The 24,815-nt window shown below is 30.6% G+C and overlaps 1 protein-coding gene and 1 long non-coding RNA gene across 2 annotated transcripts in view; one reads left to right on the top strand and one right to left on the bottom strand.

Annotated features, from left to right (window-relative positions):
* The window catches only part of LOC106459449 (DNA replication licensing factor mcm5-A-like), a 107,892-nt gene that overhangs the window by 9,051 nt on the left and 74,026 nt on the right, over positions 1-24,815 (bottom strand). Inside the window, exons 12-14 of the mRNA XM_013919072.2 lie at positions 24,352-24,467; positions 11,035-11,163; positions 4,439-4,709 (exon numbers count right to left, since the gene is read on the bottom strand). Coding sequence (XP_013774526.1) covers positions 4,439-4,709; positions 11,035-11,163; positions 24,352-24,467 — 516 coding nt within the window. The remainder of the gene's footprint in view (positions 1-4,438; positions 4,710-11,034; positions 11,164-24,351; positions 24,468-24,815) is intronic.
* On the top strand, positions 8,934-18,225 carry LOC111085772. The gene is made up of 4 exons (XR_002610571.1): positions 8,934-8,944; positions 11,633-11,639; positions 14,396-14,399; positions 18,150-18,225. It is a non-coding gene; the product is annotated as an uncharacterized LOC111085772 (long non-coding RNA).

Genomic DNA, 24,815 nt, shown 5'->3' with positions numbered 1-24,815 from the left:
TTTTATAAAGAAAACAGACTACAAAAAGGTTTAGATACCAATCATAGATGGCAGGACCAGTGCTGAAGTGAAAGGAAATATCTTTAAAAAATTTTTGAAAAAAAAACATTTCTTCTTAGAAGGCGCTTATTTATAGTCTAAAACTTATTTTAGGAATTTTTTCATTAAATTTCTCTTTAAACTTCATTAAAGAATACAATTTTGTACAAATAATTGAATGTTATGCTACTATTTATAAAAATAAAATCAGAAATCCATTAAAAGATAAGTTCTCTATCATTTTTTCAATTCACAAATGCACACTTGCATTGCCTACTAAGAAAGTTAGTACCGGTACTGAGTTACATTCAAAATTTAATCAAACAACTTTACCATCAATGTACCTGAATGAAATTAACATTATAATGTATGTTATAATTTGAAGTTTTATGTTATACAAGTTCTAATTCCTTTATTTCCAAAGAAATCTTTAAAAAATACTTAAACTTCAGTTTTGTGTTGTCACATGACCCAAGAGCTAAGAAAAAAATCAACTTTAACACTTCCTGTCTTGACTCATATACCACCAATTCTGTAGACATATGTCTAGACAATTAAGTACTTTTAACTTGCCCTATTGATATATAAATTTCAAAGTCCTCTAGTTGAATGGAGTAGAAACAAGTACTAAATTTTGTCAACCCCTGACAAGTGCCATTCCCACCTTCAATACTTTGGCTTGAACTATATAACTTATATGTAGTTACTACATATACATGTATATAGTCATTAGAAAGAGCTCATTTTACACTATAAGCCAACATAAACAATGTTATAGTTAGAGAGACATTTAAAATGTATTTAGGTCTTACTTTTATATCTTAGTCATGTATTATTTATATTGTGAAATGCATAATTGAAAGGTTTAAGCATTTTTTTAAATATACATCATACTTTGCATCAGTTTCCAAGGCTTAAGATCTTGCACTAGTGGAAGATAAGTTTGCTTAAGGCTTGTACATCTCTAATGAAGATATTGTAATTATGCTTGAAAGGCACCTATGATTTGTGCTGAGATGAGTAATAAAAGGTAAAGGACAAGAAAGGAAAATAAAATGTTAAAAATTAACTATGTGAAAAGGAAAAGACCTGAAATCATCAATATAACAAAAAGAAGATCTCTTAAGATATCCTAAGACATTTTGAAAGGTACATCCGTTTTTTCTTTTTTAATTTTAAACATTTAATTGCACTCTATGGTGATCCCAACATCTACAGTTAGTAATATGATAAAGAAAGAAAATAAAAATATAAACATTTACTTTAAAAAAACTTTTGCTATTCATTTAGCAGGTTCTAGAGGTTATGCAAATGAAATATGAAACTATAAGATGAAGAAGAGTATTTTTATACTTAAAATGAAAATCACCTTGCACTAAAACAATTAAGTTTTAGTGCAAATAATTAAAATAGTTAAATAACATACGTTTAGTAGAAACAACTAAAATAATGTCATTCTTTGTGTACAAGATACTTATAATCTTTAACAAAATCTTACCAGTTTTTTGTAAGGGTATATTAAGAAATCTCAACTGTAGTAAGTATTGTTGCACAAGTGAAATGCAAGTATGGGCCCTCTGTTGCAAAAGGGTTATTTGCAAAACACATTTTGTAAAGAACTGCAACACAAAACATAAACTTGATGGGAAGTAATTTGAAATTATATCAAGCAAAAAATCCATATTGTAACGATCACAATAACTTTATGTTAATTAAAAGATAGTTGTTTTTATTCTATCCTTATTATGCTAATAAGCTCTTGTGAATAATGTATTGTATTGTGCTCACCAGCATTTTTGTATAAACTTCATGTTTTTGTTTTCCAAACACACAATTTGATTTTTTTTACAGTTTATTTACAAGAATTATATCATTATTTTTTTTCTTTGGAAAAATAGATTCTCCAAATATTGATCTCTAGCGATGCTAAACAACTGTTTAACATGTTTTGAAACATGCAATGAACTACATACCACTAATAACTATAGAGACACTTAGATATTACATTAAGTGAGAGACATAATAAACTTCCTTATTTTGAGAAATAACAAGCAGGTATTAATAGGACTGTCATATCCATACTTTTGCATGTTAATTCTCTTGTTCATCTTACAATTCTTGCAAATAGTCAGATACACTTTTTGCAGGTATGTATAATACTGTACAGATGATGCAACTCCCAGAAAAACATGTTTATAAAGAGTTTTGATATTAAGGGTTATTTTACTTAGTGGAGCATATTTAACCTATTAAAGTTTGTTACCTATGAAAAGTTTGTTTTGGAGTTTATCTTGTGGAGGAGGAATACCCATGCTAGCTTTAAGTCTTTCAGTTGCTCTTCCTTGAATTTCTGGAGCATTAACAATGGTAACCAGTCACTCGTGAGATATCCTATGTCAATACAGACTAGGCATCCCTCCCACTGCAGCACCTTCAGCATAACTTCTATTTGCCTCTCAAAGGTGATAGCTGTATTACACAGCTGGTTACATTCTTACTGCTCCAAGGAAGCATGTGCAGAGGTCGTTTAATCAACTCCATTCTCGCTCTCATACAGTTAAGGGTGGCATAAAACAGTCTGTTTGGACTATCATGGTCAAAGAATGCCTGGCAGTCCTGTAAAGACAGTTCCATCTAGTCTCAGACTTGCTAGACCTCATACTACTGCAAGGGTTGTCAGTCTGTGTCTCCTGTGCACTGATGTTAAACCTTGGGTGAAAAACCTCATGAGCCACTAAAAGTGCACCAGATATCAGCAATTCTCCTTCTTGAGTCTCTGGTCATACCAAGATAGAAGTTATGAGCTCTTGCAGTATCACTGCTCCTCAGTGCCTATCTATTCTTTTTGGTCATAAGTTTTTGACTTTGAAAACATTTTCTCAAGTGTGAAGCCTTGACTCAATAAGAGTTCAGAAGAGCATAGGCAAGACACTTATCAAGAGAAACATAAGTACTCTATGAAAACAAATACTGTGCTCATGGCACCAAATTTGTTCCTTTCTACTCTGTGGCATTCTTAGGTTCATTGATTTTTGTTAATAAGGTAGGACCTGCAAAATAACTCAGAAGACTCAGTAGAAAATGACTAAGTCCTCTTAACTTGGACTGAATTTGAAGCAAAAGCACCAAATGAGACTAGGCACAACTTAAATTATCTTTATTTTGACACAAACACAATCAAAGCTAAAAAAAGAGAGAAATGTATCATATGGTGCCTTCATGTGAGAGCCATCTGCATGCTTATCTGTTAAAATCTCTAAATAACTCTCATTACAATTTACCCAACATTGATGCACAGGAATTCCCGACTGTCACTATCAATTTTTATACAGTATGCTCTACATTACAGCAATCTTTCCTTCTTGAAAGCGCATATGACCCGATGAGTGACTTAGACAACAGGAACTTAGTGGTTCCCTTGACTGACTTTCTATATTAAGACTAAATACTCAATATGCAGTAATATTTTGAAAAATTATATATCAATTATATATCCCACATACCACAGTATTAAAACATGAAGAAATTTTATCTAATTTATTTTAAGACTATAACCAAAAGGTTGCTGTACATTACTTTGAAGTGACTACTTTTGAGGAACTGTGCCACTAGTAAAGCAATGCATATTACCCCTCAATAAATTTCCAGCAATAGAAGTACCGTGCTTACTATAAATACATTTGTTTTATGTTTTAGAAAAAAAAAAGTACAGTTTTCTCAGTTGCTTTCATTCCTGAAAAGTTAAGTTCAATTCTTCACCTTTTACACTCTACAATACTAACTGAGAAAAAAAATACTGGGTGCAGAGATAAATGAACTCCAGAAATCACTAAAAAGATAGAAAACACTAAGTTAATATAACATGTTAGTTTTATCTTACAATGTTATTACTATATGAACAAATTTCCTAATTCTAGCAACTTTTCAGGCCTCAAATGTACAAGTATCTTTTGCTCTATCAATGCTGGAAATGACTATTAAAAGAGCATTTCATGTATCCAAGATTACACAAACAAATCATTATAATTTTGATATTTATGTTCTAAGTTATATACTCATGAAAATGAAATTTAGATTTTTTTTTTCTTTTTGTTTCTGGCAAAAGTAAGATTGATTACCCTGTCCAATTCTACCTAAATAAATGAAGTTTAGTAGAAGTTTATTTTATATTTTCTTCTTATATAGTGACATTTAATAGCTTTAGTTTCCATCCCCAACCAATCTACAGCATGTGTTAATTACATTTCATCATCTTTCTAAAGTGTTGATGATATTATTCTAATATTCTGATCCATTTCTAATTTATGATTTATAATCAAGTTTTATATTTTTTAATAGAAAAACAACAAAAACAAACTTGTATAGACTTATCTGTATTAAACTCTAAATTAAAGCTTACCTGCTTGAGAAAATCACGTATAACATTGTATTCTGACACCTGTGATCCAATTGCAAAACGTTTTTTCAGCTGTTTTTCTATGTGAATTAACATCTCATGTTCTTTTGCAGTAGTAAAACTCTCCACACCAGCTAAAGAACCAGACATTGCAGCATCAAGTGTTGAAACCCGAAACAAACGAAGTGCTTCATCTATATGCGTTTCTGTAGCAAATGGCTTTAATTCCATCTTAGCTAAAGACTCCGAAATCCGAATAATAGCTTCAAGTTGCCTAGCAAAAATTAACATAAGAACTAACGAAAAACTGTTGATAACTTATGTAATATCACAAATGTAAAATGCAGTCTTAATATGAAAATGATTTATAAGAATAACCCAGATTTCACAATCAGAATAATTGAAAAAATGTATATAATTTCTATACAAATTTTCACTGATGTATATGACTATACATAGTTATTTGTAATTAGTCTAAAAACTTAAAAAAATTAGAATCTTGTATAGTATGCTATAACATCCTCTTCCACAACAAATATCAGAACCTATCATTCTGTGAGCAATACCACATTCTGTCATTGTAAAGTTTAATTTTAAATTATTTATGCCCATCAAAGTACTTTTGACCAAATATGGTAGCATAACGTTCATATTAGTTTAACTCTTTAAGAATGGGCATCATGATGATGCTCTCCCATACAGGCCACAAAAAAGGAAAAAATAGCTGATTTGTATAGGTACATTTATTTACAATTTAAGCATTTTTACATAGAAAGAAAGTGTGTCATATAGTGCCACGACATCAAGCATGCAGATGGAGATTAAAACTGCAACAGCTGCCCTGATATGGCTTGAGGATTAGACATGTAGTATTTGTCACTGATTCACAAAGCATGCTGTGTAAAATAGAGACAGGATAGCTCCTTGTGGAATGTTTACAATTTCTGCAAAAGTCATTTGTGAAGAGCCTAGTATGGAGATTTTTTCTTGGTCATGCTGGGGTCCAAGGAAATAAAAGGGCAGACAAACTGGTTGGTGATGTTTTCACTGGAGCAAGTTGAGGCCACAAAAAAACAGAGTGTGAAGGCTCTATGGGAAATCTTTAAGCACAACTCCAGAGATGCTGAAGAAGCAGTGATGGAAAGACTTGCCAGGAGAAATAACAGTGGATTGTACAATCAATATGTAACAGGAAAAATCAGCACTTCCACACTTCAATGGCTACTGAGGGTGAGGACTGAGCATGCATGGGAATGTCCCAAGTGCAGGGATGTCAGCCCTTCAACCAAATGAACCACTGCAATCAACCCATGAGGCATGGTGCTCTGACAGTGCTGCAGCCAATTGCTCCCTAGAGATTTGCAGCAAGAAATACCTTGGACATTGCATGACATAAAAACTGAAAAGTTTCAAGTTGTAACCTGCATTTATGCTAACATTTGACAGCAGTTCTAGCCATGAGTGACAAAAAAATCATACGAGACAAGGTAAACTCCAAACAGAGAAATGTTAGGCCTCCTCTGCAGAGGACAGCCTTGAATATTGCTAGTTCACTGCTACATACTTGTTGCTGTAGACTACTTCATGAAGTAGGCTAAATCTTATCCATAAGTTGATGTGGTAGCACAGACCATCAGAGATGTGTTAGCTGAGAACTGGATGACATAATTTGGAGCACTTGAAGAAATTCCAACTTCAACCACATACTCCCTGTGAACATGATGTATGATTTTTCAATGATCCTAAGAATACATTAAGTGGCTAAGCTTAACAAAAGTGGAGCACACAGTTTTGCCTGACAACTCCAGAAGGATGCACATTAACAGAAGTACTATGATTGAATGTGAAAGAAAAAGGTTCAAAAGCAGAGTGGATATTTTTGTGGTACATGACAGTAATTTTGATCCAGATGAACCGTTCCATGCTTGGTACTCTGGCAAGTTTGTACTGTAATATACAAACTACAACAGACCCAAATGCATGTGAAAACACGTAGAATACATCAATAAACTGCATCCTTACTTCACAGACAAATCTTTGGTGTAGTGGTTTGACCAGGAGTCTGGAGAGGAAACCAATGAGCCAGGGGAAAAGGACATGATCTTGAGTCATCCAGACCTACATGATGAAGGAGAGGAAGTTACCGAAACTTATCTAGAAGTATTCAGCAAACCAGATGTGGTGTTGGTGCAAATGGAGCAACCACTAGCTCTGTCTGCTGGACAAGATGCCAAAGTCAGGCTCCCAATGAAAATGGGTGGGATTGATCAAAGTTAAGGTAGTGTGGTGGTAAAAAGATTATTGACTGTAAGGATGTTTTGAGCTGTCAAGAACTATTGGAAGCAATGTATACATTACACCAGGTCTCCCAATGTGTCCTACTTTCCAACCTTTTCACAACGTTTTTGGGAGTCCCTATTTTCCATAATTTCTCAGGTGAAATTTCCATTTTTTCCTAATTTTTGGTTTAGCTCAAAATGAAACACAAAACTTGTTGCAAAAACACAGTTTTATTTTGAGTATAGTTTAACTGCCTTCATTATTAATTTAAAAAGGGCCTTCCATTTCATTTGAATGTTAAATTAGACTGACCATTTTACAGGGGTCAACTATGGCTCATTGTTTGAAATTAAAATGCTTGATTAATGAAGGTTTTTATTATTTATTTATTTTAGGTTTTATCCACATTTAAGGTGGCCAAGGTATCTCTGCATTTTCTTTACTTCTTTTCCTTTTGTAGTTTTACTTTTTGAAATTATAAGTATGTACTTACACACTGCTATATTTACGATAAAGAGAATGTTTTTTTATTGTTAAAGGGCATTCTTTGTGTTAAATAATGCATTACTTTGAATTTTCATTTGAAAGATTAAAGCCACGGGACTTTAATGCATAGTATATTAGAGCTCAAATTAAAATTGTGCTTTCTTTTGAAATTTGTATTTTGATGTTGTGTTTAATTTTAAGTATATTAAAAGATTGTGTTTTATCATTATAATTAAATATAAAATATGAAATTAAAGAAATTTTGTCCTGGAACTAAAGGTAAGTCATTTTTAAAAAAAATTATGAATTACATGTGGTGTGTACAAGTCTATAAGAATTAAGTACACATTTTCCTTGACCATATTGTAAGTTTAAAGTTTATTGGTTTAAAAGTTAAATGTTGTGTTTAGAACAGGCATAAAAGAGAGAAGGAATGAACTGTGTAATATGCAAGCATATCACATTTTATACTTGCTTTTGTATTTGGTGTGTATGCAGTTGTATCATAAACACCTGGTCCAGAAAGTTATTGAGAGTGCCTTGTTCTAGTTGCTTTTTCCTCTACACTATAAAATGTCTATTCTGCTCAAGACGATATTACAGTAGCATACAGTATCCAAATTAGAAGAATTAGTGACTGCAATAACCTCTGCTGGCTGAGTTGATGTTGTCTGAATATCAAAGCCAACCAATGCTGTGAAAGATCAAAGGTCACAAGTTGATGCTTTCAACCAGAGAAAGAAACAAAATTTACCTGCTGAATTCAGGAATGCTTTCTAAGTTTAGTTCAAGAGAAGTTGTGATCATTTTGTCAAACTTGTCCAGTCTAATTATTTTACATACACAAGATAAACTTACTCAGATTATCAGATTCAAATTACTCTTCTTACTTCCCAAGCAAATCTGTTGTTATTAGCAGGTCTAACTATCTAAATCCATGCTGAAAAATCAGTTTCTTACTGAACATACTTCACTCAAAGGTATTTTTTAAAAATAATTTGTTAATTATTAACACAGAAAATTTCTTTTTCAAAAAACATTTTCTGATGAATAAGCAAATTCTTGCATATCAGGTGAATTGACTTAATTTCACTGTGCAAGACTTCCATCAACACATAGGAAAAGAAATAAAATTCTTCTATTAATCTAGGTGTGATTATTTATAATTGTAAGCCACATATATAAAACAAATTTAACAAAAACTACTACCTACAACATCAAACTAAGCCCACAAACAATTATTTGTACCTATAAAAATATATATATATATATATATATAATAAAACACACACACACACACACACACAATGCTTTAACCCTAATGCCACGGGTATCCTTTTCTATGCATGATACAAGGTTTAGGTATCTTACATTCAAAATTTTATTAAACTACTTTTCGTCTATGTTATATCAATTAGTATAGAATAAAATCTTAGTTAATAATCTATATATTAATAGTACATAAGTTAAGTTCTTAATTTTATAATAACAACAAAAAATCCTGAATTTCCCCAAATGTAACACACATGACACATTTTCTCTAGGTATCTTCTTTACACTATTTTATCTGCCACCCTTCCAGTAACTATGAAATTCAATGTAACTTATTGACTATAAAATCATCATTGCTCAAACAAACCATAAGTTTGAAAGCCTTAAATATTGTTTAATTACAGAGCTACCATACAGAAAAAAAGGCTGCTCCTGCCACACTCATCAGTCACATCACCTCTTTCAGGATTTGTTAATAATTCTCTCTTACATTTAATTATATATTACCTATAACCAATAGAAAGCCAAGGTTTTCATTTTTCAAATGACATATTGTATAATGGTGTGTTCTGAACAGAAAATTGTCAACTTCACCAGAAGTACAGCTTTCATCCCATGGGAACAGTAACAACTAGCTTGGATACATTTGTAATGACTCTTGTCACATAGTTAGAAAGCCAGAAAAATCGTGATTGTTAGAGGAAACTGTCTGCTTTTTGCATGTTATTATTTTATGGTTTTTGATGCATTATTTAATTAAATAAAACTTATTTCATGCACTACTACCATTAGTATAAAAAAGTAGGGTTAAATTTCATAGATAATAGACAACAACAACAACAAAAAAAAAAGGAAGAAAAAGAAGAAAAGAATACTTGGGTAACTACTTTCTTGTTTTTTGTGTTTATTCTTTATTTATTATTATAAAAGTAACTAAAATGTAAAAATAAGGATCTCTTGAGACTAAGTAAAATAAATAATAATATTATAATATAATAAAAATATTTCACAAGGCACTCACACAAACAGCTTGTGCATAAGGTAACTCAAGAGTGTAACATGAGCTACATGTTTCCCCAAGTGATTTACAATTTATAATGGCAATAGTAATTAGACACAATTCAAAGGGCAATAAAACAATAAAATTTAATCATAAATAGATGTATAGTCTTACAAGTTTAAAGCTACTTAGGATAAACGAATGCAGTTTCATGTTACATTTGAAGTCATTCTAGAATGAAAAAGACGGTAAATTAATTTATCTGAAGATTTTTTTGGTGGTTATAAAGTTGATCAAATTGACCAACCTTGTTTAGAGTTAGGGTGGAGAAAATAACAAAATATAAGTTTTACTGAAAACAAGCATCTGAAATGTATTTATGAGGTTTTACAGATTACACAAATGATTTTTGAGATAGAAAAAGTATTTTTAATCTTAACATGAAAAACCACTTTGCACACAGACTATTCAAAATAAATACTCGATATATTCAATGACAAATCTTTTCTAGTTTATTTAAAATACTTCACTAAAAATATGTTTTTTTTTGTATGTGAAAGACTGGTAAATTTTGTGAAGATATACACACTATATTAAAAGTTAGTAGTATCAAATCTATAAACACTTTTAATGAATACAAAGATGTCACGTGGTCGGTCAAATTGACGGAACCCGCGTTAAGAGAGTTAATAAATTTACACATGACAATATTTACATTATAGATGTTATGTAAATTAACAAGCAAATTGAACCATGTTACAATGAAGTCTTAATAGTTACCAATAGGTGAGTGTATATATTAACTTCAAACATACAACTGTGAATGTTAAGTCACTATTATGTTAATTGAAAAGTTGGGTACTATGTGAACCCAAATCACAAATATATACTGGTTGTCCAAATTTCTGCAAATGTATGTTTTCCATAGGAAGATGACGCTTTGGCCTATAGAACCCTACGAAGTGATAGTATTTTAGAAGGCTTGACAATTAGTTATAAATTAGCAGGTTTATTTACCCAAGTACATCAAAGAACCTTTTGAAAGATTTCATGTAAAGGACACCAAACACCCAACTGTGACAGTACAAGTAGTCTCTGATATTTAGAGAATTATGATGTATAAAATTTAAATATATTTCAGCTGATGTCTAAAATATGTTAAATCCAACTGCTCCAAGAGTATATAATCATTACTGTTAACATCTATGAACTAATCTTAGCAATTACAGCTAAAAAATGCAGTCACACAGAATCTAAAATTTCCATGAGTTCAACCCATAACTAATTTCTAAAAACCTATTATTTTTAAGTATAATAAAGTCGTTGATATATATGCATGTATATGGCTTTACTTAAAAACACTACATAAGACTATAAAATAAATTTGTACAAGTTGAAGTACTAATGTTGGCTTCCCGTCAATAAGTGGTTATCTGTATCTGCTACGTACCTGGTTTTATTTCCGTAAAATCTAAGCAAAACACCTACTATGGAGAATTAATCTATCTGGAATTAATAATATGAACTTAAAAAGAAAAGCAACCTTCTGGACTATTCATACCTTACTGTAATTGGGATACTTGATTTCTTTTCTATTTCCTGCTCGTATTCTCTTGAACCATTTCTCATTAGTACATACCGATTCTTTAATTTGTCTCCTGCCTCTGCTGACAACCTGGGTCCACAATTTCTAAACAAAATAAAGTGAAGCTTAAGTAATTGTTTCATAACACATCATTATGAAGTTTTCACGACAATAAGTAAATGGATAAAATATGCAAATTTTTAGTCATATTGTAACTATAGTCAACTAGGTAAAAAAAAAAGAAGAAAAATCCAATTTCTTGGCTCAGATTGTTTTAACTGCTTTGTTTATAAGGATGCAAATTTGCCCTAATTACAGTTTTATATTAGTATCTTAACTTCCACTTTATTGACTTTAAATCTTTGTTTTAAAAAAAATACATATATAATTTTTGACTTCTTCAAATATTTCTCTCACTGCCTAAGCATGGCTGTAGCTATTACTGGGAAGTATTAGAAGAAAAACATGCTAAAAATAGACTGCTCTCTCTGTAATTTTTAAACCAATCTTAGCCTATCTCTAATTTTTGAACTAATCATAATCTATGAATTGGTTTTGGTTTCTATAATTCTAGCAAGTAAGTTAACATACCTGGTTTATTTGTGTATGTGCATATACACTTTCCATTATAGACAAAATTAAGGTTCAAACTACAGTACGTTAAAAATAAAATGCACCTTTATAAAAGGGATATTAGTGAAAATAGGTCACAAAGATATAGGAATAAACTGTATCAAATTTAAGAAAAATAAAATTATTAACAGATATTTTACTAGAGCCCATAATTCTTTATATATAAACTGTCATTCTCAGTCTTCAGCCAGTTGTGGGAAAGTAGTAGTCTTAATAAAAATTCAAAAATGGGAAAGTGTTCGCTCATTCGAACAGAGGTGAAATTTCTTGGGTACAATCTGGAGAAAGATGAAGTGTCAATGGACCCGATTAAGATAGCTACAGTGAGAGATTAGCATCTATCCATGATAAAGGAAGAAGTTTGCAGTTTCCTTGGTTTTGCATCATATTACTGATGACTTTGGCCAATTTCTTGAAAATACCAGCACCATTGAAAGTGGAAGCTAATTTTGAACAGGATGAGGAACGTGCCCACATATTCTGGTCCCTGAAGTTCGCTTTAATGGATCCTCCATTGTTTGCCTATATCTGTCAATACTGTCAGTTTCTATTGGTTGTCAATACCAGCAACAACAAAATTGGATCAGTATTATTGCAGTTGCAGGATGAAGAACAATGTATAATTACGTACGTTAATCATACACTCACACCTAACAAATGCAGATGTTGTACAAAGTGCTGCTTTCAGTTTTTGTTCATAAAATACTATTACTACTACATCTATAATAGAAAGTACTTCAGTTCACTGAAATGGTTAGTAAATTTAAAAAATCTAGAAGGGACAATAGCACATAGAATGAATGTATTACAAGATTATGACTTTGTTGTGGTTCATCACCTGGACCTGTAAAATTAAAACCAGGAAGACTACTTTGCCACATTTGTGAGATGTTGTTTGTTCTTGTAATGTGTTCTGATCATGAACACTGTGTAGTAGTTAAAATCATGGTGATTTCTGCCATAGAAAATGGAAACCATAAAGGAGAAGACTCTACAAGTAGATGGATACCAAAGTTAACACTTTAGCAGCTTCAGTTCCAGTAATTGAAAGACCGTGCTCTTGCTTGGCCACTTCTTGCGATAAGGAAAGGTCAAGTCCAACCAACAGTAGTAGAGGAGTATAGCACAGATGCATGTAACCTGTGGCTCTACATAAGTAGTTACAAGTGGAAAAAAAGTGTACTGTACCATTGCTATCAACCTGTAATACATACTTCTCTGACAATGCTACAGCACATCTTCCTCAGACCTTTTCTGCAAGATATAATCCAGACTTTGCCCAAAACAAAGACTGGAGGGAAACAAGGTGTAACCCATACTTGTACTAACATTTGACAGTGGTTCTTCTGACTGCAAGTGAGTTAAGATGCTCAGTGTTGATAAGAGCACTGTAGGGTGTGTGTCACCAATAGGCAAACCCAGATGGGACAGGTTACACTCCAACTAAGAACTGCAGAGTCTTCACTGCAGAGGATAGCCAACTTCACAAAGTGGGTTGAAGCTTACCTATAAATCAATGATGATGATGACATTGTACATTTGCTGTTATGTTCAACTTATATTAAAGTTTTTCTTCATTACCCTTTCAAGCCATCTCCAACCATTATTTACTAAAGTTTGTCTGGTTATGCTAAGATTATAATTTTTACATTTAATTACTTTTGTTCAAAAATACACCACAACAAATTAAACAATATACACATAAAAAAAAATATTTATAGTACTCATTACATAATTGAGTATATATATACTCTCATAAACCTCACAAATTTGGGTGTCCAAACCAAACTTCATATAGCTTTCAAATGTGCATTTTAGAACATAAGAAGATTAAAATGTCCCAAACCTACTATAATTTATTCTGTTTTAGAGGTAAACTATAAATAGGTTAAATAAATTATGACAGAATAACAATGACCATTGAATGAAAGACATCTTTACAAGTGAATAACCTAGGTGCAAAAACAGACAAGACATGGATTCATGTAGAGGAGAAACTTTCTTTTTATTGGTTATAAGCACATTTAGCTATGTAAAGTTGATTAGCAAAACAATGTCAAAAGTTCGAGAGGGACTTCAAACATTTAAAGAAATCAAGAAATTACTGTTAAAATTTTAGGTTTCTGCTTGTAATTATATACAATTTTTTTTCTAATTGGTGGGAAACTGCAGCAGCCTATTTTTAATGCTTGAAAATTCTGAAGAGGAGAAATAAGAACTTAGTAGTGTCATGTGACACAGAAAAATGAATATTTAAAAATCTATTTTTGGAATTAAAGTTCAACCTCAGTTAATATAAAAATTTTAATTAGAACTTAAGTTTTTATAGCAAATTTATTGAAATACATTGATAACATTGTTTAATTAAATCTTCAATGCAAAACTGAAAAGCGTCATGACATACAAACTTTGTCCCAACTACTCTTGAAGCTTTTTCTCAGAATTAAAATCTCTTCACATATTTCCATTTTGTTACCATTACATTTTCCAAGAACAACATTAAAAAAATTACTACCTCATTTACAGAACTGATTTTAAGTATTTTTGTTTTGCCACAAAGGATTTAAGGCATCAGACCAAGACAGCAAAAACTCCTAATGAAACAAATGCCAAAGATATTCTCAGCAAATTTAAACATGTATGTAAATCAACTAATATTTGGAGTTTCAACCATTATTCCTGCATGGAAATGACTGCACACAAGGAAAGTATATTCTCATTTTTTTATTAGCTAGTCAAATTAAAAGAAAGTGGGTTACTGATCTGTGAAGAACAACCATACTTGGTGTTTTCTTTGGCTTGTCTCATCAATAGCATGCAGTGACATTCTTTGATCCTGCACATAAATGCTTCAAGAGGCTTGTCTGTTGAATACAATACAATAACAAACCTAATTTTACTTTTCTCAACAACCTAGAAATAACAAGGGGATAAGAATATTGCATACTGATACGCTACTAAAATTCTTGAGGGTGTTGACATACTTACTTAGACAATCTTTGAGGATGCAAAATGCACTTCAAAACATGATGAGTGCACATGTCATGGATAGCAATAAAGAAATCTACCCAATACTCATGAGATTTTACACTTTTATTGGGAAATGCTAGGACAATCGGGATTGGTTATGTAATTCATCCAACTCTTAGCCAGTGTGATTACCTTACTCAGTCAAACATAGAAAAGACACAACTATTGTCTGCAGGGAACTATGATTTCCTATTTTCAAAAACATGGAACTTCTATAGTGTTTACAAATGGTACTCTAGACTTGTTTTCGAATGAGCTGAACCTGGGCAGCCAAACACAGTATCCTGCTTCTTTCCTGTGAGAGCAATATATTTTTTAAATTAGTTTAAGAAAAACCAACTAAACTTGAAAGAGTTCCCACTGAAGGAGATACTTTCAACAGTTGGCAAACAACTAGCTGTCTTCACAAATGTGAAAGACAAGTTCAAAAGGGTTGACTTGAACAAGGAAAAATGAAAAACTGCATTTTTCAACTTTAAGGACTAATCTTCATAAACTTCAAATGGAGTATTTTTGTTTTTATAGAAGTCAGAACCACTGGAATGTTGGAGAATAAAAGACACTTCATACTTTTAAGCACATCTATTGAGAGGTTTGGTTGTAGTTAAACACAAAGCTACACACGGGGTTATCCATGCTCTGCCCACCACAAGTTTCAAACCTTGTTTACTAGCAGTAACCCAACAAGAAGCTATTTTAACTAAGAGAATTAATCCTGGCCCCAAAATTATGCTAATTTAAGTTGATGTTGATGAAGAGAGGAGAGTTTACAGTCTAAAACTGATCTCAATATCTTTTCCAGGAATGGAAAATGAAACTGATACCTATATAATTATAGATATCAGATTGAGTACGATCAGCAAAGCAGTAATCAGTTATAATGGCAGCATACGAGATTTTCTTCTTGTACAATGCAAATAACTTTACTAGGACACCCTGAAATGGAAAGATCTATTCTACTACAATGAATGAAATATTGAGTATTGCTTTTACAGAAAAACTAGTAAGCAATTTTGCATAATGTAAACACAGAAAGAGTTGATTATTAACTATCTAAAGCTTATGAGCATAGGGGGAAAACCAGTTTTTCTTCCCATATTTAGTGAAGAAATTATTTAATACTGATGAAAATAAATTCATTAAATTTTCTTTCTTTTGCAGAAACTACTGTTCCACAAACTAACTGATTAATTAATATTATGATTAAATCTATTAATGTCACAAAAATAATCAACTAAACAAATTTAGGGTTTCCAATTGTTACTGTTTTTGATTATTCCAACTACCCAAGTAATCAAAATATTCCCATTATATTTGTTTATTCCTAAATAAAGATCAGGGTAGGGGGGTTTGAATTCAGGGCCTTGGGTACAATTCCCATTGTTACTAAACTTGCTTGCCTTGCCTGTTATTGCAAAGCTATTGAGGTTATTCCTGCTGTCACTAATTTTGAAGTGCTTACTAGAGGGAAGGCAACTGACGTATAAGCAAGTGTGGATTTAGGGAAGTACTTGAACTGTCCATTTTTAAAGAAATTAATAACTATTGTTTAATATTGAATAAGCAGACACAGATTTAAAAGAGTCTAACAACATAGCTGGAGTCTACATCAATTCAGTTAACATGTCATATTGGAAAAATAATGTTTACTACAATTTACTACTGTGCACTACAGGAAACTTAAATAAACTTTAACTTTGCCATACAAACAAAAATCAAACTTTTTAGTAAAATATTTCTACTAAAGATTTATCTGTAAATTTATGTAGCCTCTATAAAGTCAATCTGAGTGAAAGGTGAATTTCATCCTAAAAAATAAAAATATTTTTTTTCATCCTACAGTTCATATTTCATAACATACAGAACCTCCCAAATAAAAATTGTTTTTCAGTAAAACTATTTTATTCACATCTGGTTCTATTTAGTTTTATTTTTTTATAACAGTACTTAGATGATCTTACGAATACTAAAACCATCTATCGCAGCCAGACATCTTTGTAAAAGAAATGACGAGTTGTAATCATGCCACACTACACCTGTGTGTTGTTTCCTTGATATAGGATGTCGAGTATCACAAATAATTTTTGCAAATCATTTTCTTATTTACCTTCAGTTATATTTTTATATCTGAGATACTCATACAAAAGTTAATGAAAAAATTTATACATGTACTATTTTCTTAAATAAGCTATAAGTAGGTTAAAAACATTCCTTTGGCAATTTATAGCTTTATACCATGATTACAAACAATGAAATTTAGGCCACATATCTCCTTATGAACAACAAAATGAAACAAACCATAAAAAATTTTGTCAAGAAAATACTACTCTTTCTATTTTTTTTCATAGATAATCCAAAAACACTGTCAGAGAAAATTAATGACTTTTTTTTTTTGCAAGACAATGTTTTTACATCTCAATGAAGCAAAAAAGTTTGAAAGTTATAAATTTATATTATGGTTTGTCAGTATCTATAGTATAAATCTGTAATTAGTGGGACACTCCAACACTCATAAAAGTTTAGATAGAAAATAAAAGCACAAAGGTGTCAAGTGACACAAACAAGTGAAGACTGAAACTTTTTTATTTAAAAATTCCCTGTCAAAAATTATAAATTAAATTTAGATAACATAAAAAGTTTAATTACAAATTACATTTTGCTTTAATTTTATCATTATTCAAACCACACACACATTATAAATAACATTATTTATCACAAATGCTAAATTTAACAATAATTAAACAAATAAAACACAAAAAATAATCATGAGGAGAAACTACAGCAAGAAAACACAAAAACAAAAAAAGAAGTAAAATCAGTAATATGAAAATATTAAAAAATGTATAATTTAAATGAAGACTGCACATTGTTCAGTGTTGGAGAATGCTGTTTGATGTGGAGGGTTTCTTTAATCAATAATTCCAGGTCAGTATTAGACTTGCAGAGGATAGAAAAATTTGATAGCAGAGGTATATATCCTGTTTCTTCACTATGTTGACGTATAGAGGAAGCACAGGGGTTACTAAATTTTTTTTGGCATTTTGATGGAAATTCCCATATGTTCATGGGCTCCGACTTTTAAATGTCATTTGGTTTTGCCAATATAAGATGCCTTACAGTCTCCACACGTGCAAAAATAGACAAGCCAGGAACAATAAGGAATGGGGAGGAGATCTTTAGTAGGGAAATTTTTTTTATGTGTGATGTGGATTTAAAACTAATCTTAAATCCACTTGAGGGTAGTAACGACCAAGTATGCATTTAAGTTAATTTTCTAATGTTAAGTTTTGTTTACCAGTATAAGGAAGACATGGGTATATAGTAAGTTTGGGTACAGTTGGTATCCTAATTGGATTTGTGAGTTTCTTTGTTAGGAAAGTGTTGGTAATGTTTTCTAATAAGTGTTGTGGGTAGCAGTTATGTTTCAGAAAATTTCAGAGTTTAGATTACGATACATGGAGCACAGGTTGTGAGCTCTGTTTAGTAAGCATGTAACAAGGTTTCATTTTTTACGTAAATAGGCTAAAGCTATCAAAGTGTGTAAGGAGACCAGTGGACGTCTTTTTTCGGTAAATTCTGCATATTAGCTTTTTCCAGAAATATTAACAGTGCATCTAGACTTTAGAGATTTGTTTTTATCAAAATTAGTATCATTTTGGACATCTGAAACTTTTACAACAGAAACTAGTTATAATTTTGCTTTTCCATTTAGAAGTAATATATCTTATGATAAAGATGTTTTTTTGCATTTTTGATATCTAAAATAGTGAAAATTCAAGTGGTATGACTGTATAAGTAATGACTTTTAAAAGACGTTTTGAAAACAGGCGTACTGTTTACCTGTGTTGTAATTTTTTTCCTAAATATGGTTATAAATAATCATAATTTAAATTTAATTAAATAAACCAAAATATTTGTTATTACCTATTATTATTTTCATATCTATAATATTACTTGAAATAAAGTTATAAGCTTTGAAATCAGTGGATTATAACTTGACCAAGCTAATCATTTCAGAATATATTAATGTTATTTCAACTCCAATTTGTTTAGGTTATTATAGTACTATATGTGCAACAATGGTTAATCCAAAATATTATTATTATTATAATGAAAATATTTTTTCTAGCTAATAATACAGAAAATTTGGTCAGTGCTCTACAACTAACTTTTACAAAGTTAACTAGTATTCTTCTTTTCTATAAGGACCTCAATCCCAACTAGTTTGGGGTTGGGCAGTAATTTTGTAAGCCAAGAATTTTTACACCTGGGTAGTCTGGCAAAAAGCTTCAACAGATATTTCCTTTGCAACATCTCAACCAACAATTGGTCTAGTTATCAACACTATTTTCAAGTTTTGAACAACTTGACTTTCAAGATCTACATATCTACATGTGCCAATGTTTTTGTTTATCAACGTTATATTTTAAGATCTGTGCAAGAACTCAGCTAACAGATGTTTCCACATATAAAAGTTATCTTCAAATTTCTAGTTTATTCATTTTGTAAAGGTTTTCAAATTTTAAATTTATAACTTACAAAATGTTTACTTTACAAAAACAAATAATGTTTAAATTTAGGCTGGAAGAATATCCAAAAATACTAGGTTTTTACTCTGAATAAATATGTGTTTACCTAATAAATAAAATCAGTTGATTATTTTCCTCTTAGTTAGTTTTAAAGTGTTTGAGTAACTGCTTTGTCATAGATACAACACTGAAGGCCCCAATGATGTTAAAAATCATACTTTCATACAAAAAAGTGTTTTACAAAATATGCAAATGGCAATCTTCAGAAGAACTAACTGTATTTCACAAAATACTTTTAAACTTACGAATTATGAACCCAAATTACCTGACTCAAACATAGTGGTCATGCCCACCTCTTTCCACATAAATGTTTCAGCAATTGCTTTGTTATAGATACAACACGAAGGCCCCAACATTATCTTAGGCATGCTCACAAAGAAACCAGTGATATGGTATGCATGGGATGTATGACATCCAAAAGCTACAGGTAATGATACCTCTACCATACACAGGCTCATATTCACTAAACGCCATAATCAACAGAGTTTATCCACAAGTTCACCTTCAATGTGTGTTCAAGTCATTATTATCGACATGGGTCACGGGTCAAAGTCCATGTCATTATATTTGTAAAATTTTATTTAACTACTATTTTAAGTTGTAACAAGATCTGCTAATGCTTAAAATTTCTCAACTTTAAGTGCTGGTTGAGAAAAAACTGTGTTTGTAATGCAGTCACTTCCTTCAGATGGCCAAAGCACACAATACAGATGTTTTACATTACTTTCTGAAGTCCTTTATAAGATTTCTCCCCCCAAGAAACAGTTGTAGATATTTCCCTGGTTCAAGGTCAGCCATACTCACTTGTAAAGTCAAAGCTGTGTTGCTATGAAAAAACAGATTTTGCTCTTGAATGTTATTAATGTAAATGTAAGTGTTTGCTTTTGTCTTCATATAAGATGAAATGAAGATAAGTCCATTGTTCTCTCAAGGTGTCTGTCATAGTCATTTTATATGTATTTGTTTGATAGATATATTGCACTTATGTTTTACTTTTATATTTTAGTTAATTATGTATTATTTGGGTTTTAAAAATCATATTTGAAAGACTTAATAATTTTTTATAAGTTTAACTTGTTGCCTGGACTGTGAAAGTGTATAAATAAAATGACATCATTTGTGTGTGCAAAATATTAGTGAAGCAAGTTTCTGCATGGGAAACATATTGGCATAAATAATAAAAGACAAAGAACTAGAAAAGAAAATTAAAAATAAACTGTACGTGAAAAGATAAAGACAGGAAATTATGCCTACAAAAAATAAAAGTTTAAAAAGTATACTACAAAGAGTTAATAGGTACGTAAATAATTCTATTTCTTAATTTTAAACATTTCATTGCACTGTACATTGATGATAATAACTAGAGTTAGTGATATAGTAGAGAAGATGGAAAATAAAGTATAAACATTGACTTTTAAAACTTGTGTTCATTTATGAGGTTATAGAGATTATGCAAATCAAATGTGAAAACTGTAAAATAACAAATAGTATTTTTATACTTCATATTAAAATCACCTTGCAAGTGAACTATTCAATGTTCAATTGCAAACAAATGCATTAAATAACGAATTTTTGTATTTGAAGTAGTAGCAAAAATAAAAATTAAATATTTTATTAGTTTTTCTGAAACTACATATTTTTAGGAACATTCATGTCAAATTTATACAATTTCATTTATTAGTTTTATTTTTGGAATGAAATATAATGATAGGATCCTACAAACTGAATATGCAGTTGTCATAGCGTTATTACCATATTAGAATAATGCAGTGTTCAAATAGTTATGAGGATGCATACCAATATATCAGATGAAAGTAATAAATTAATGAGCCTATCAATTAGTAAATACCACTACTTTCCCAGCTCTACTTTGTACAACCCGTAAAGGAATAGTTGAGTATCAAGTGGTGAAAAGGAGAAATCTGTGTTCAGTTCAAAATTACAGATGTCTTTAATAGTGTAGACTGTAAAATTTTAAAACATCAAATGTTTCATTATATAAGAGAAAGCAGTCTTTTTCAGAGGTGTGAAACATTTCTGTCACTGGTAATGTTTCTAATATTTTGTTAAAACTCACACCCAAAAACAAATTTGATAATTTTGCAATACAGTATGATATGCAAAATTCTAGTTGCTTTGGCAGTTTAAGAGGCTAAAGATCAATTGAAATTCTCAAAAAGCCATTTTGGATGTCTTCTCTGAAACCAAGTTAAACATAACACTTATACTAGTAAAACTATGCTTTGTTTCAATGCTAAATAATAATAAATACCATGTGAAAATGTCAATTAGGATCAATAGTTAATATGAATTGAAAAAGGAAGCTTATAGTTTGGTCATAAGCAAGATGATCAGGTATTTAAACTGTAACAACAGGCTCGAGTGACTGATAAATTAATCTCTCTTTGCTGCAGTGCAAACAACTGAATTACAGATAATAAGTTACCAAAAGCATTCTCATACTCTCACTTAACTTAAAATATCATTATAAGCAACATCATTTTGAGAACAGTCACACTGCTGCTTTCAAAGTTTTGCATGATTATTTTATACTTAACAAACACTAATGTTACTTTCTCAAACTTAAAAAAAAGGCAAGAAATCTAGCTTCTGTATTCCATCAACATGTATAATAAATATTGTGACTATCACAAAGAAATGTACACACCCATTAACTTTGTATTTTTTTCTTCCCACTGAACTTTAAGTTAGAACCTCGTACTTGTTGAGAGCCTCAGTCACATTTTCACTTCTTTCATTTGTTATTTAATATAAAAATATCAAAGTTTTATCAACATATTATTTTCAGTAAAGGTTACACTAATACATCTATTAAAAATTTCTCATTAATCTAGAAAAATAAGTTATCAATGTTTTTTAAAATTACAAGGAGGAAATTTTAAAATATTATCTATCAACATAGTTTCTAAAAGCATTTTGATCCAAACTTAAAAATGACTTCTTTTATATCTTAGACTTTCACCTTTTCAAAGTTTAATGGAGTTATTAACCCTTTCCAATCAGACTTTTCAAAGTGCACATAACACAACTTTTTAGAGAGTTACATTTAAAATTTAATTAAACTACTTTAATATCATGGTATACAAATAAACTTGGCATAAAAATGCAGCTAATAAATCATTGATCATATTTTTAAGTCCTCATACATAAAGAACAATCCACCATGGAATTCAATAATCCAAAGTTGGAAGAAAATGGAGTTAATTAGTGGAATTAATTATTACAGAATAAACCAGACTAAAATATTTTAGCATATACAAAATGAAGTAAGAAATAATTTTATTGAAGAGTGTAACAAACTCCTCCTTCCTAAGAAATTGTAAATTTTGTGGAATAAATATACATATATTTTTTTACACAACTTATAAGCTCTTTATTATATTAGGAAATATTAAAAATCCTTAATCTCCCCTAGTATAAAAATTGTGACATTTTCTCTCTAGCTCTTCCTTCTTCTCTAATTTATTTACCACTCCGAAAAGTGCGGAATTTAACACAAGTTATTCTTTTTAAAATAGTTATTACTCAGGCAAATCATAATTTTTATAGCCTTCAATCTTATTTGATTACAGAGCCACAAATAAGATAATCCAACCCCTCTTACCATGCCCACCTGTCACATCCTTTCTTTCACAAACTGTCAATAGTTCTTTCTGAAATTTAATACTATATTATTCATAACCAATAAAAAGCCAATTTTAATCTCTAAAATGATGTATTATTAGGTTGTTTTCTGTACAGAGAATTGTCTATTTTGCTTCCAGTTCAAACTTTATTTCCACAGGAAACAGATTAAGGAGCTTAGCAGAATTTTTAATGTCTCTTATTGTCTGGTTAGAAACCCAGTAAAATGATAGTTATAAGACATCTGTTTTTTACATGTTATTATTCTGTGTACTTAGGTTCAGTATTTAAATAAAATATTACTTAATGCAGTAGTACCATTAATACGAAAAAGTAGGGTTAAGATTCATAGAGAGTTGACAGTAAAAACAAAAGGCCCAGGCAAGTACTGTATTTCTTGTTTTTCATGTATATTCGCTATTTTTTGTCATAAAAGTAACTAAAATATAGAAATTTCTTAGGTTACGTAAAGAATAATAATCATAAAAATTATTCACGATATATGTTCGCGAGGAGTTCATGCTTTATGTAATTCAAAAGAGTATCAAGAGTTGCGTGTTTATCAAGTGATTTACAATTTGTGTGACAGGATCATTAATTAGACACATTTAAAAGGCAATAAAACAATAAAATTAAGTATCAATAGATATATATACTTTTACTAGCTTTAAGTTATTTAGGATTAACAATTGTGTTTTCCTGTTAGAATTTGCAGTGATTCCAGAAAGAAAAAAGGGGCTATTTAGATTTCCTAACATAATCCTTGACTGACTCTGTAGAGTTATAGCATAGAAAATAACAGATAAAATATCAAGTTTTTCTGAAATGATTGTTTGTTTGTAATTAAGCACAAAGCTACACAATGGGCTATCTATGCTCTGCCCACCACGGGTATCGAAACCCGGTTTCTAGCGCTGTAAGTCCTCAGACATACCGCTGTGCCACTGGGGGGCTTCTGAAACGTGTGTGTGATATTTTTTTAGAAGGTTTTAGGGACTATACAGATGAAATTTGAAACTTTTCAGATGAAGAAAAGTATTTTTAACATGAAAATCCCTTGGCACTTGTAGCAGTCAACACTGACACCATATAATTATGGACAAAGTTTTAGTAAAAATGCCTGAATAAAAATTCTAAAGTTTTTTGTCTACAAGACTTTTAACGTCTACTGAAAGCTTGCTAAATTTTGTGGAGATTCATTAAGTACTTTTAGAGTCATAGTGGTTACATGGCAGTCAGAAGGGCATGTAAAATATATAAGCCCATTGCCATAGGGTTAATGCAATTATAAAATAGCAACAGAAAACCACTTACAAAAATGTATTTTGATATTTCAGGTTAAACTAGACAGAAAAACCTATCTGTAATATAACAATAACTTTCATAAATTTCTTACCTTCTGCAGTAAGTTATGAACTTTTTGAGTGTATTTAAACTCAATTCTCCTTCTACCGTTTTCTCATCTGTCACATTTGAATTCATGTGGATATTCATTACATGCTTGGCCAAAGTCTGAAAAGTGTAATTCAGTATTTAATATTAATCTGGTCATATTTTTGGTAAAGTGATTCTCTAGCCATCCAATTCATTTATATTAAAATTTTTAGTCATTTCCAAGATTTTCAAAAATGAGAAATATACCTGCAGATTTTTACTATACTTGAAAATTAACTTTTTGTGACTCCAATAAAGAACAACAAAGATTTGTAGTTTTTATTATTAAGAAACTTAAGATATCTATAACTGTACATTAAAAATGGGTGATGCAATATATAATTTAAACTGTATATACAAAAGACATTATATACACCTGGAAAAAAGTTAAGCACCCCCAAATATTTTTCAGGATTGCTTATTGAA

This window comes from Limulus polyphemus, unplaced genomic scaffold (assembly GCF_000517525.1).
Source record: "Limulus polyphemus unplaced genomic scaffold, Limulus_polyphemus-2.1.2 Scaffold610, whole genome shotgun sequence".
Taxonomy (NCBI): Eukaryota; Metazoa; Arthropoda; class Merostomata; order Xiphosura; family Limulidae; genus Limulus; species Limulus polyphemus.
The sequence above is the reverse complement of the archived record's forward strand: the minus strand, read 5'-3'. Positions and strand labels throughout refer to the sequence as shown.